The sequence below is a fragment of the Opisthorchis viverrini genome (genome assembly GCF_000715545.1).
Source record: "Opisthorchis viverrini unplaced genomic scaffold opera_v5_225, whole genome shotgun sequence".
Classification (NCBI taxonomy): domain Eukaryota; kingdom Metazoa; phylum Platyhelminthes; class Trematoda; order Opisthorchiida; family Opisthorchiidae; genus Opisthorchis; species Opisthorchis viverrini.
In genome coordinates, this window is record NW_008751883.1 from 585,289 (window position 1) to 599,071 (window position 13,783).

Genomic DNA, 13,783 nt, shown 5'->3' on the forward strand with positions numbered 1-13,783 from the left:
ATATATATAACTGCGATTGGTGAAACCCACCGTACGAGCCTAGTCGGGGATCAGCCACCGCGGACCAGTCCCTTCAGTTTACATAATAATAATAATAAATACCTAGCTCTAGAACCCTCAGCTGCCAGGCCACATGGAGGCACGAAGACTGAGATACTTCCAGGCTACCCAAACCTAGACAGGTCGAGATCTAGGAGTTGGGTTCGATCCTCTAACCTTCCGGTCAGTGAATTCGCCCACTAACCACAGGGCATCTTGAGCTTCAGTTTACGTCGTACTTTTTTCCGTATTCATCACTGGACATTCTTTGTTCTAATCTCTCATTCCCCACCGATGTGCCACATGGTAGGTTCCTCCAGGCCTGTCGGACATGGTTAACGTGCTGTTTGGAAATATGCCTGCGCTTTTCGAGTTTCACAAACAGACATTCGAACCGGAGTTGGGCAAGTACACTGAAAGTGGTGATTTTCTCCCTGAAGATGTAGGCCACTGTTTTGTGGTCTACAGTGAGCGGCTGGCTGATTTGTATGTAGACTACTGTGTGAACTACACTGAATCCACCCGACTCTATATTGAACAAGGACAGGCTTTCTTCAGCGTGATCCAGGTAAGTAGTACATGCCTGTTCATACCTGTTTTGTTTTAAATGTGCCTTCCATGTTTCTGGACCTAGGAAGTGGTTTCAGAAAGGCGGAACGTGACCATCCCATCTCTTATCACTGACCAGACGTGAACTCATGCTTCATCACACTTCTGAGCTCACCTCTTCCAGTTCAGGCGGGTAACTAGAGGTTATGTAGCACGTTCTATGTTTGGGGAGCTGTGTTAATTCATGTGGTAGCAGCAATGATTGAAATCCCCACTGATTTGAGTCGAATTTGACCTCAAACGGGCATGCCGATCGGTCCCAGTGGCTGTCTGTGTGGACCTGTAGAGCTGAGAAATTTGTTCACTGATATCGGGACTTGGCTTTCAAGCACAGGGGACTTTAGGCATCTCTGGTAGTCAATGCTTAATAATCGTTATCCGAATCGTTTAGCGTCGCCAGAATAGCAGCGGGATGGTTAGAAAGCGGGGCTTTTCTTTTCATGTCAGGTGACTCATTTGGAAAGACAAGCTCTAGTTGGAGTTTTCGTTATCCTCTTCACACTCGTCCTAAGACGCCAGAAGACATGACTGCCAATTGATCCTGGTGACGTTTCTTCTGCGTGCTTCCATCCAGGTTATTTGAACGATTCTTTGAAGGGATGATTGTACAGTACAGTACAGTACAGTACAGTACAGTACAGTACAGTACAGTACAGTACAGTACAGTACAGTACAGTACAGTACAGTACAGTACAGTACAGTACAGTACAGTACAGTACAGTACAGTACAGTACAGTACAGTACAGTACAGTACAGTACAGTACAGTACAGTACAGTACAGTACAGTACAGTACAGTACAGTACAGTACAGTACAGTACAGTACAGTACAGTACAGTACAGTACAGTACAGTACAGTACAGTACAGTACAGTACAGTACAGTACAGTACAGTACAGTACAGTACAGTACAGTACAGTACAGTACAGTACAGTACAGTACAGTACAGTACAGTACAGTACAGTACAGTACAGTACAGTACAGTACAGTACAGTACAGTACAGTACAGTACAGTACAGTACAGTACAGTACAGTACAGTACAGTACAGTACAGTACAGTACAGTACAGTACAGTACAGTACAGTACAATACAATACAGTACAGTACAGTACAGTACAGTACAGTACAGTACAGTACAGTACAGTACAGTACAGTACAGTACAGTACAGTACAGTACAGTACAGTACAGTACAGTATACAGTACAGTACAGTACTTTTTTCCATCCCCGCTTTGTTATTCTTTCCGTATTAGAGCTTTTTTAAACCAAAGAAACGGTTGTACGGCAGTGTAACTGATGGCGTCAGGATTCGAACACTATGGGTAATACATCCGAATTTTTAGAACAGAGACAACAACCCTAAGGATGATGAAGCGATTATTGATATTGCCTATTTACAATCAACCCCAACCATTTTATCCGCGATGTGACCAGGTGCGCTTCTACATGTTTGTTTTCGAGTGTAGCAGAAAAAATAAACGGTCCAGTGTAGAGTTGTCAGTTGTGTTGTGAAAATCGAATAGGATGCAAGTGGATGGACACAATAACATATCACTGATTTGCAACAACTGTTGGAAGCCCTGTGTCGGAACACATATTTCAGCATTTTCCGTAAAATCCTGTACCAGTGGAAGACCGAATTTGGGGAAAGTAGAGGCAATCGATACTTCCGAATGCAAATCCAATGATCTAATTTACATACGCACAGTAGTACTCACATTTGTCTCCACTTCTATGCGCATCGTCATACCGGTATCATCGTTCGGGTCTTACACACTCCGTGTCGCTGAACTAGTGTGTCAAGAAAACACTGATTGTTTCCACCCATTTAGTGAGTACAACCTGCATAATGCTCTACTCTTTCTAACTTCATACCTAGTGTATGATGGTTTGTTTGGGACCTGCAGTTTGTAGTCCAGGTACGGCGTTTTATTACTCAGACTACCATACCGTCATATGCATTCGGAGGTGAATGGCAGTATTATCCTCTGATTTACTGTTTGTATTGATATTATTAATGGTCTCCAGGAAGACGGCATCTCGGATCGATACTGACTGTCCCTAACTTCGTACTCTTGTCCAAGGTGGATGTTGGATGTATGGTGATTTCTTCGACCGTATGCTTAACGAATTGTCTAGCTCCTCTTGAGACGGAGTTTAATCACTTCCGGTCAGATCTATCGCACTTCTGGATAACAAGATGTTTCATTCTTACTGGACAAAAATCGATGCGTTTTTTTGCCTTTAGCCCATCACTTGCTGGATACTTTTTGTCTACTGGTACTGTTTAGTGTGTTTGCACAAGAAACGAAAGCATTGCTCAAGTTTATTGGAACAGAGTTTGTTGGCACAGAGTTATTTTCTCTTATGTATGTGCAACTACTGATAAACTAGGGATTTCCAGTTACGTTCCCCCTTGACAACGTACTTTTTAAGTAAGAACTAATCACACTGCTGTTCAGCGGCTCGTGGCTGGACGGCTAAGTGTTCAACCACTTGCGGGTTGTGGGTCCCGGCTTGGAGACTTCCTTGGGCTTCGTGAGATGTGCACTGCTGATGGTTGCTCATAAGCATGGAACAGCTGTACAGTTATTGGCTTTTCAGCATTGATTGGTTGATTGGGTGGTAGGATGAAGTCTCAATATAATTGTGACTTTCAATCAATTTTCGATGGAAATAGTTCACTCATCACATGCGTGTTGACAACATTCCACATATCGTGTTGATCTCTGTTGATCACTGAGCTGTTTTTCCAACTGTTTACGGGATGGAAACGGTCCTCGGGGACAGCATTCGAATCAAAGCCATTAGACCCAGGTGTCTTACCAGCTTCCACGATATGGATAGCTAGCGGCGTTGGCGACTTGCTCCAGTGACGTACGCAGTGGCGCTCCTGGGGCATGTCTTCAATGCATGATGACCGCTGTTCACTCTAAGGACAGAATAAAACACCCTCAAGCACTGTATCACCATCGTTGGAGTTTCGCCGGATTAATTCTAACGGACAGTTTTCATCAGCGTGCTTAAGGCTGGTTGTGATGTCGATAATTGACTCTGTGCCACTGACTGTTGTTTCATTCCAGTTGTACACTAGAGCATATTCACCAAGTGCATGAGAAAAGCCTAGAAATTTACCGAAAAAGTCTTCTATGCGATCCAATGCTTGATGATTTTCTATTGATTTCCCGAATAGTAGTTTCGGTCCTGCGACTATTGATTTTCAGGTCCACCGAACCCTTTTCAATGATTTGAGCGTCACATTCATTGTTTCTCTTGTAAAAGTACCTCTTAGTGACTGTGTTCACTTTGATTGTTTCTATTTTAGCGTTACTTCAATCTCACGGAACCGCTCCCGTCTTACCTCATCAAACCTGTGCAGCGGGTTACGAAATATCAGTTGTTGTTGCGGGAACTTCGCGATTGCTGTGACCCTGCAAGTGTGGCTGAACTCAACGAAGGACTAGAGGCCATGCTGGATGTACCCAAGCGAGCAAACGATGCTCTGCATCTGAGCATGTTGCATGTAGGTTTTTGTGCCGTTCAGCCCTCTCCACGGTTGATAGACGTCCTGAACGCAGATCCTATGTAGATTCCATTGATTCATCAAGGTTGTGTACTATTTTCAAAAAGCCCGGTTCACGCCACCCTTTCCAAATGCAATTCCATGTGTCCACCGCAGTACCATAAAAGCATTGTTTAGGCAGTTCTAACCAGCCAGTCGTTTTGTAATGCACTACAGATAGCTCCTGTCAGTTGGTTTTCGCCCACCAACGGTCGTGAGTCCAATGCAAACTTATTCTCAATCTGGATGAAAGATTTCGATGCTCCAGGCCTGTCGTGCACATAATACAGCAAGGGTGTTAACGAAATCACCAACTGGATAACCCAGTTGTCATCTTGAATGCTTAATTTCTCATATGGCGTTGAATTCTATTCGATCTTGTATCGAAAGGATTAAAATTAACCAGTTTTTGTGGTCACGTTCTACGCTGGACTAAGTCGGCCTCAATGGACGCGTTAGGCATATTCACACGAAGTGCCCAATCACAAAAACGCCTGATTGGCCCCACTGGGAATAGCGATAACGCTCACATGTCAGATGACGAGTCCAAATCCGTATACAACCAAGTTTGTGTACCATTAATAATGAACCCTAACAAGAGACAAACGCGAGTGCAGTGTTTTCTCTTGTCTTGGAGGATAGGGCAGCATTGTACAGATGGGAGTCAAGTGGATGTGAATACCACTGCGACTGTCACTTATGAGTTAGTATTTCCATTTGGAAACAGCAGTTGATCATAGCAAACGTGAACATGTGCCATCGGGTTTAACACATAGGTGCCCGATTTCATGTAGGCTAATCCAACATAAGCTTTTCTTTCATCTTCTGCTGAACGCTAAGCTAGTGTTTCTCACTCTCAGGTGACGCGTTTGTGTTTTTTCCCTGTTTTTTTCTTCAGGCTATCGTAAAACGTCCGTCATTGTATTCCCTGAAAGCGCTCTGGTGCGCCGGTTACTTTCTGAAGCATGCACTTGTCCATAAAAAATTAACGGAGTCACCTGGCTACCTGAGGTAGCGCTGGCTGTTATGATTGGTCTTGAGGTACATCGAAATCTGTAACACCCGGGTCCCTCATAGCCCGCTTAGTCAATGTGTCAGCAGTCACTTTAAGTGAGGTAGTAATCGTTCAGCTAGCCGCCTAGCCACCCAACTAAAGCTCGAGAGATGAGATACTGCCAGGTTACCCAAAAGTAGACAGGAGTAGTTGAGGTGCCGCAGTTGCGCTCGAACCATTCCATTCTTAACGATGCACACTGTGTGCCAGGTTGAGGTCGAAACGCTCCATATTTGACTCGACGGTGCCGGTCTAGGTCCTCATCTGGCTTCCAGTTCGGTTTCACCCCCCTCTGGGCACGGTAAGGGAGCCAGTACAAGTTTGCGCCAAAAATCGGAATCTTCGCTGTAGCAGGTGCCATCCGTATGTGAATACTGGTTGTCCGCGTTCACTTCATTAGTGTCTTTCTCCATAGTAATATACCACACGACCACCATTATCCCACGCGTATGTGGATACCAACGACCGTTTCAACCATATCCCACCACGCAATTCGGTGCTCGTGCTGAGCGATACTAAATCTTTCTTTTTGTGCATAGAGTGCAAATTTTTTTTATTTGTAAGGAAGACAGTTGTTCCGTCAAGTGCAAATTTTTTTTATTTGTAAGGAAGACAGTCTGTTCCGTCACCGGACAAACGAATACCATCACTGTCAGCGGTTGTGTGGGATCCTCGATCTGTCCGTCTAACGGCGAATTTTGCCGCAGAGTATTTCGCTACGATTTGGACTCACCCAATTCGCACTTACGGGGACCCGGGCGTTTGTTCTTACGGAAATTTCGTTGCATTGACCTTGTGCATTTCACTGGGGTTCGTGTTTTCCAGTCGATAGGTGCATCCTTTTGACTACGCCGAATGGTAGAAAATGATTCGGTTTGCGGGTCCAAACGGATCCCAGTCTATTTCTCATGGCTCACTTCTTTTGGTACTTGTACTTGATCTGTGTTTATCGTAATAGATACAAATTCATACGGGACAACGTTTTTATCGTGTGCTTTTCTCCTTGGAAGAACGAATTTGCGCTGTTTTACTGCTTGATACCCACGTTTATTGACACGGTCCAATAGTTTCACATACGTTTTAGTGCGGTTGTCATATTTTTTACAGTCTCGAGTCCGTCGAACGAATCGAGCGGATCCTAAATCGCCATTCGTCCACCTGATCCTCTTGTGTGTTGACTACCACTCTCAACCGTTTCCACCCCTGGTCTACTTTCAATCCGTTTCAGGGCTTACCAGACGATCTTCCAATCCATTCTCTGGGGGATGTCATTCTTCAGGATCAGTTTACTGTGTGGGAACCGAAACAGTTGATCAAAAAGAGCCGTGAGCGGCGCGTGTTTTTATTTGACAATTGCCTGATACTGGCCAAAGAGGCGTCTACACAACCGGGCGAACACAAGGCCAAGTCAGTCCGCATGATCATAAATCGCTGTTTACTTGTGTTTCACATTGTTTACAAGCAAAGGTATTGCAGGATCTCTACATTTCCCGTCGCATAGACTAAACGCACAGATGCACTTGTGTGGAGAGACCAATGGTTGCACTATGACGTAAGCCGTACCGCCAAACAACTTTGTGCAATACATTGATTTTGTGCGTATGTGGCACAATACTTTGTCTATCTAAGCGCACCACCTGCTTAACGGCTTCCTCTGTGACAACTGTGCGCCTAGGAGCTGCATGTTATGACTACCTCTCAAATGCGATCGAATCCGGTCAACTTTTATTAGGTTTTATCAGACAGTGACTGTTGCAGTTTCAAAACGAACTTGAGTGAACAGTAAAATTCCAAAAACAGTTATGAACTAATCGGTTTGGAGCAAGACACATCTGACCGCTTGGTTTAATGTCGGGGCTATTTCTGTGCAGCGTAAAAACGATGACAGAATGTTTCAACAACGGTTAACTTCCGTGCATACCCGTGTGGATCGATTCATTCAGTAAACATTTTTCGTTGAACTACAGCAGCTTGAATCGACATACCTTTGTAGCCGACGTACCACACCGCACGTTTTAACCGAGCGTCCCTATGAGAAATTTACTGCTAAGTTTCCGCCCCTCACTCTCCAAAAGATTCAAACGATCTGTGACAGCTTTCACGAATAAAGGGTTGCTTCTTGGTCAGAACTTGGGTTGCGTGATCTTCATCGGGGTAAGTGATCAACGGAGGGGGAAAAGACCGATTACATTGCGTCGCCTCACTCCGGCACGTCGATTGAACCGAAGGTGGTAGCCTAGGTTCACTTCTGCCTGGTATCACTCTTCGATCTCCGATTCCAGCACCTAAACTGTTGTTTCCATCCAGCGTTTCGTCGTATTCCTGTCACTTTTACATCGTATTTGGTTGGTTGGTAGCTGCATTCTCGAACAAATGCCAGCGACGCTGGAAATATCATGTATACAAGACGCTTTACGTTTCGTTTTCCAGCTAACGCTTTACATACTGTGTTGTCCGTTGAACTTGATGAATCCGCCCAACGCCGACTACCTAACACCGCAGGAGATAAACGGCGTGAGGCTGAATTTATTGTGGTCCATATCTTCTTTTATCTGTGTCATGAACTCACTGGATGTCGTTAGCAATCCCGTTTGCGCTTCATCACTCCTTCCATTGGAAGATCGTTTGAACATCTTAGTCGAAACTGTTCCGGTTAGTCCATTGGTTTTTGATCCTATGGACTAGCGGACACATAGCCACATGGTTAAATGCTTGAACATATAAAGTGAATCGTCTTTTCGCGCTTGTTTACTGCCTTCTTTCCGATATAATCACTAGGACACTAGAACATCAAGGTGACCGTGCAGGCTCTTCGGCCTTACTCGAAGCTAAATAGTTTCCAAGTTATTTCGCCAACCGCGATAATTTGCTCTCTCCGCAATGTCTGTTGTTTGTTTCACTTAATCTATTCACATGGCCGAAATGGTTAGAGCGCGAACCTACTAACCGGAGGGTCCATGGTTCGAACCCGACCTCTGCCTCTCGACTTCCCCTGTCTAGGGTTGGTCTACCTGGCAGTATCCCAACCCTCATGCTTCCTGCGGGTGGCATGGCAGCTAGGCGCCGGAAGGGTTCTACAGCTGAACGATTATTATTATTATTATTATTATTATTATTATTATTATTATTCACATATATAGGCGAAACTAAGATCCCCATCTCCGACGAGTTGTCTGTTGGGGCATTAGTGTTCATAGAATGTTTACGAGGACATCAGTAATTTCTTTTAAGCTCACAGCTTAGTACGACCTTGTACAACCTGGGCTCCTCGCATGGGCTTTGTAGACCTCTTTATGGTGGGAGATGTTAGAGTGGTAGACTGCATACACATGTCAGCCGAATCGTAGCGTCTTCGGTTGATCACAATGAGAGCAGTACGGTAGGAAGAGCCTATGTGAAAATTATCATTATCATCACCCCGTCCCTTATCAGCTTTAAACAGTTCCCAGTGGTTCCAGCTAACCAACTGACTCACTCATACGTGAAAGGATTCGAAGATTTGGTCGCGTGCTGTAAGTGACAGCAGTGGGCGCTATTGTGTGAGCCTAGTGATGCTGGTTTGTAGCCTTTGCCCTAAAGTGTGGTTTCTCATTTCCTATGATACACCTGTGTCACTGCAACTATGCACAGGAGCAGTCCGAAACGATTCATGCTAATGTATAATTACATCGAATATGGCATGAGAACTTCCGGTTGATTCATGATTCGATGTTATTTGTATTTTTTTGTGTGGTTCCAACCCATAAACGAGCAAAGTTAGACGCAGGACACTGATCTGTCTGCTCTAATCGTAATTTGTCAACCTCCAGTTTTTATGATAAATGACACAATAAACTGTCTGATTTGTCGATCGATATGTTTGTCTCCGCCGCGATGGACTATTCACAAATTTCTGGTTAACATCGTTCGCGATCTGGTCATGCTATAACTCTGGTAATCCAAAAACTCAAAGTGTGACAAAGGAGCTTGGAATTTTCTAGTGTAGCAAGCACCAAATTGGGCTAAATCTTTGTTTTTAGGCTGATAAACCTACTGATTTAGTCCATCTGACACAAAATCAAACCTTATCAATCTCATGCCAACATACTAAAGGATTACGAGTGAAAACCACGCGAATACTTGGGTTTTGTTTAAATAACATGAAACCATTCAGCAGAACTGGATAGTTTTATCTTGTTGCGTGTTATCAAGGGACTGCAGTGGGAGAAGAACGTACTGCTTCGCTCGGTGTATGTAAATACGGGTTGTTTGTTTTCTACGCCATGCTTGAGCTCCGTAGAGAGCTCAGCATACACAACACAAGAAGCACATGTCGGCCACAACTGAGCTCACTCACCTCCTGAAACCCTGAGGCGGCATTTTGTTGCACATAGGATTGCAGAACATCGTCGTGCCTATCCCATGAATATTGGTGATCGAATCCTTCTGTAAGCTGTAAGCGTCTTTTTTGGATGCACTCCGGACATTGCCGTTTACCTACTTGAAAGAAGCATTTTGGTAAAGCTGTAAGCGTCTTTTTTGGATGCACTCCGGACATTGCCGTTTACCTACTTGAAAGAAGGCATTTTGGTATCCCCTAAGATTACTCTTTTGGGTAGTTCAACGCTTTATTTGACTCAATGTTAGTCCTACTGGGCCCCCGATGTCGAAGACTACGATGAAGTGTGGTTAGTTCCAATTGTTCATAATGAGCGACAAATTATCCGGCAGGTGTAAGAACCATCTATGCGCGGCTGAAAAACGGAATTGTTCCAAAGAGGTTGTTTTTGATGCACCCAACAATGATCGAAATCGGCCTGCGCATTCGTGCACAATACAAAACGCCCCAACGTCGGTGTGATCAATGTTTAGATTTATCGAAAATGTGAATATCCGATCCCAGCCGTTGTAGCTAAATACGTTTTATGTAAAATGTGACCCACAAAAGAAATAGCCGTCCCAGGCAGACGTATCCGTTTACCACAACAACACAGCTGTATTCATTTGGAACTTTGTCTCTACCGGGGTAATTTGATAGTTTCTCATTCCCATTCCTTTCCGCCCTCTACGTGGCATTCTTGTGGCGCGACGGCGCCACAATTTGAATAATGTTTCTTATGTATGCTTTGCAATGTGTCTGGTCGTAATTTACGGTCGACTAAAAGGCTTGTTCTTTGCACAACAGAGTGCTTGTCACGAACGGTTATTTTCCTACTGTTACCTTCACCACCCCTGTCCATCTTTTTTTTCAGATATCATTACAAGTCCCGCCTACTGCTGGCCGAATGCAATATCACTGAACACATTGAAGGGGACCAGTGCAAGTTCGCCCTGTGGACCGGGCGCGTACCACCAATTCACGAGTATCGCATGGTTCTGAAAGCCTCCAGTCTGGATTTGAAGCAGGTTAGTTTCTTTCCTGCTGCTTCTGTCTGGTTTCCGTCCTGTTTGTGTGAGACGATAATCGATCGACCCTTCTGTCGTTGTCTTCTGCCTCCAACTGTCATCACAGCCGATACTTTGATAGCTAATCAGATTCGTGTCCGTTTCAACACAGTTTATGTTTGAGAATGACCATGCTTTTGGAGAACAGTCTCCTTATCTGTCCTGTCCTTGTGTTGTCCTTAACTGGCATAAGCGGTGGGAAAACATGAAAAAACATCGCTCCTGAAAATGACAACAAATGACAGGTTGCAACCGGGGACAAGGTACATCGCCTGTCTTCGAAATCCGAGTTCTACACTTAATCGTTGATTTTGAGCCCCGACAAGGCCCATGAAGCTTCAGTGCACCGTAGGCTGTTCTGGAACGTGGGCAGTGCATACAGCATTCTATCAAAAGCCTCTGTTTTTCTACTCCAAATAGCCCTGAAGCTGGAATCTGGTGGGTATCATTTCAATACTGCGCCACGCACCTTCTGAGCGACTTGTGCAAAACGCGAACAGTCCATGTATTAGAACACCTACCTTGAACGCCAGTGTGCCGTTCGCTCACCTTAGTTTTTTCTCTCCCAGCCGCCCGCTGCTAATGAATTACCGAGTCATTGTCCACCTCCAAGTGTTACCAGTCTGCTGAAAAGCCTAGAAGGACAGCATAAATCGGCTACACTTTGAAGACGAAATAGGAAATAGGAAATTTTAAACTCTCCTCACACTATCAACAATAAATGAGAGCATCAAATTGGATTTTTTTCGCCGACTACCATATCAGGGCTTGCAAACACGCAGCCACGACACTCGTCTAGCACAACTATCGTCTCCAACACTCGTTGTCCCCCACCCATTTTTTGTTCACTCCGGGTTCATATTTTTGAAGTCGTGGCTCTCCTATCATTATTCTTCGGTGCACGGGCCGGTATCATCATCATCATTAACAATATTATAACTAACTTACGACCGCGTCACTGTTTGGACAAAGCCCTATGGCAAGAGGGAGACAAAAGAATGACTGAAATATATCCCGACGAACGACCGAGAAATACACACCTCTAAACATTTACCCAAACAAACTGGGTAGAAGTTCACAGTCATTGGCATCAGTCAGCGGCCATATCTTCCAACATCTCTAGTCGAAATGCGGGAGAATCGCGTGGGCCAAAACGTAAAATACAGATACACTGTCAACAGCACTCTTTCTCCCTTGTCTACTTGACACTCTTCTGTCCTGTTCATGTGTTTGGCACGGAAAAACTAAGGTAGATCACGGCCTAGCGTGCATAGCGCATGATAAACCCACCACACTTTTTAACACTGGGTGCCACAGATGAGGTACTCGAGCCCCCACGATCTACCCGTCTCTGGATCAGCTCATTGCTAGTGCCAGGCTCCTTCATTTTAGTTCAGTAATATCTGGGGGTCAAGGACCTGAAGATGCATCAGATCCTCCCTTGGAAAGGCTAATTCCTGTATCCTGTAATGGCTTGAACTGGACCATTGAGGTTTGTCAAAAGAATTCCAGCGCCTGCCCCAATGCAGTAGCGTTCGGGTTTGCTTGTGCCCTCAACTGAAACTTTTATCTGTGATTCTTTGTAGCTAGTAGTAAACTCGTAACAACAGAAACGTCCTCTAGCTGGTGAGCAAACATGATGAACAGCTACAGCCTGTGAGGGCTTCTTTTGAGGATTATCACCAGACGGGCTAGGCTAGACCTCCATCCTACTGGACGGAGCTAAACATTTCATTCACCGCAGTAATCCGACGCCAGTTGTCAAAAGTCATTCTCAACTCAATCAAACATCCTGTTGAGACACACTGGGTGTCACTTGGAAAGGTAGGTTTCTAGACCTATGTCTAAACAACGGCTGCAGGAACATCGCCCCCTAAAACGCTCGACACCAGTAACTAATCAAAACAGAGGGCTTCGGATGTTAAATTCTGTCAATTTCCATTCTAAAATTCTGTATTCTGTATTCTATCTTGCTGTAGCTAAATATACATATATTTCGCGTATATTTCATGCCTTGTGGCGATAAGCGACCACCTTCCAACCACAACTCTGTCCACCGTTTCTTGTTTCACGTGTGCATTCACAATGATTGGGACACTGGAAAAATTTTCATCTGGTCTTATCTATAATTAGTCGTCCGATCTGGAGGAAATTTCCCTTAGATGATTGCCAGATCGGTCTATTAGTAAGGTTGTAGACATTAACGTGGACGTATACACCCAACGTCAGACTAAATTGAACTAGAGGAAAATAACTCTACATTGATCCAAATCAGTTCGGATAGGTTGGAGGATTGTGGCGTTTAATGTGAGCGAAATTTTTCACTTCCGACATTACGTTCTTCTCTAAGGTTTCACACAATCAAAAACGACCGACAGACTATCTGAGCTAATCATTGAAAGTTTTGTTTGGTCGGGCCGGATGACCAATTAACTTGTTCATTCACCAGATAACCGCTTTTCTGTTGTTCGTCAAAAGGCGAGTGCTCTCAAGACAACAAATCACTGACATGTAAGCAGCAATTTTTGCAGTGAGACACTTTTCCCCTTTCACAGTGCGGTCAGTTGATTGTTAAAGTTTGTTTATTCATCCGTGGTTCATTGTACCACTTTTCATGTTCGTTATCCTGACCTTGAATTCATTTTCTGCTTTGCTTACAGACTTGGGTTCGTGCGCTACGTGAAGGGATGCGCGAAAGAATGTTCAGTGTCCAAAGCCTCTATCAGCATCATCAACAGAGTGCCAGCACCGGTAAAACCGGTGTGCTGAGTGAAGACGCCGAACTTTTGGATACGCATTACATTTTGGAGAATTACCAGGTTAGTGGAGTCGTATAGTTCATTTTTTTTAGCCGTTCAGGAGTACTTTGGCCTTTGTGTCGTATTTTGGGTTTACAATGATCTGTGCGATCAAGGTATACCTGTTTTTGGGATGTTTTGTGTATTTGATCATTAGGAGGACTTGTTCAACGAGTGGCCTGTAAGGATTGACACATAATAAGAGTATTCATCAGTACCTGTGGCACTTTCGCCGCACATATTCACTTGCGAACTGTGCAGCCCGGTTAATCTCTCGTATATATATATATATATATATATA

General features: G+C 44.4%; 3 protein-coding genes across 3 annotated transcripts in view; 1 reads left to right on the forward strand and 2 right to left on the reverse strand.

Moving 5' to 3' along the window:
• The window catches only part of T265_08591 (hypothetical protein), a gene marked incomplete at both ends in the record, with an annotated part of 74,885 nt that overhangs the window by 39,652 nt on the left and 21,450 nt on the right, over positions 1–13,783 (forward strand). The window contains 5 exons of the mRNA XM_009174443.1: positions 350–607; positions 3,970–4,167; positions 6,489–6,727; positions 10,492–10,645; positions 13,345–13,503. Of these exons, the coding sequence (XP_009172707.1) occupies positions 350–607; positions 3,970–4,167; positions 6,489–6,727; positions 10,492–10,645; positions 13,345–13,503 (1,008 nt within the window). The remainder of the gene's footprint in view (positions 1–349; positions 608–3,969; positions 4,168–6,488; positions 6,728–10,491; positions 10,646–13,344; positions 13,504–13,783) is intronic.
• Positions 3,301–3,546, reverse strand: T265_08589 (hypothetical protein; the record flags this gene model as incomplete). The annotated part of the gene is made up of 1 exon (XM_009174441.1): positions 3,301–3,546. One exon carries the CDS (start codon positions 3,544–3,546, stop codon positions 3,301–3,303), a length of 246 nt encoding a protein of 81 aa, XP_009172705.1.
• The window catches only part of T265_08590 (hypothetical protein), a gene marked incomplete at both ends in the record, with an annotated part of 12,745 nt that continues 6,708 nt past the window's right edge, over positions 7,747–13,783 (reverse strand). Inside the window, 2 exons of the mRNA XM_009174442.1 lie at positions 7,747–7,941; positions 9,597–9,736. Of these exons, the coding sequence (XP_009172706.1) occupies positions 7,747–7,941; positions 9,597–9,736 (335 nt within the window). The remainder of the gene's footprint in view (positions 7,942–9,596; positions 9,737–13,783) is intronic.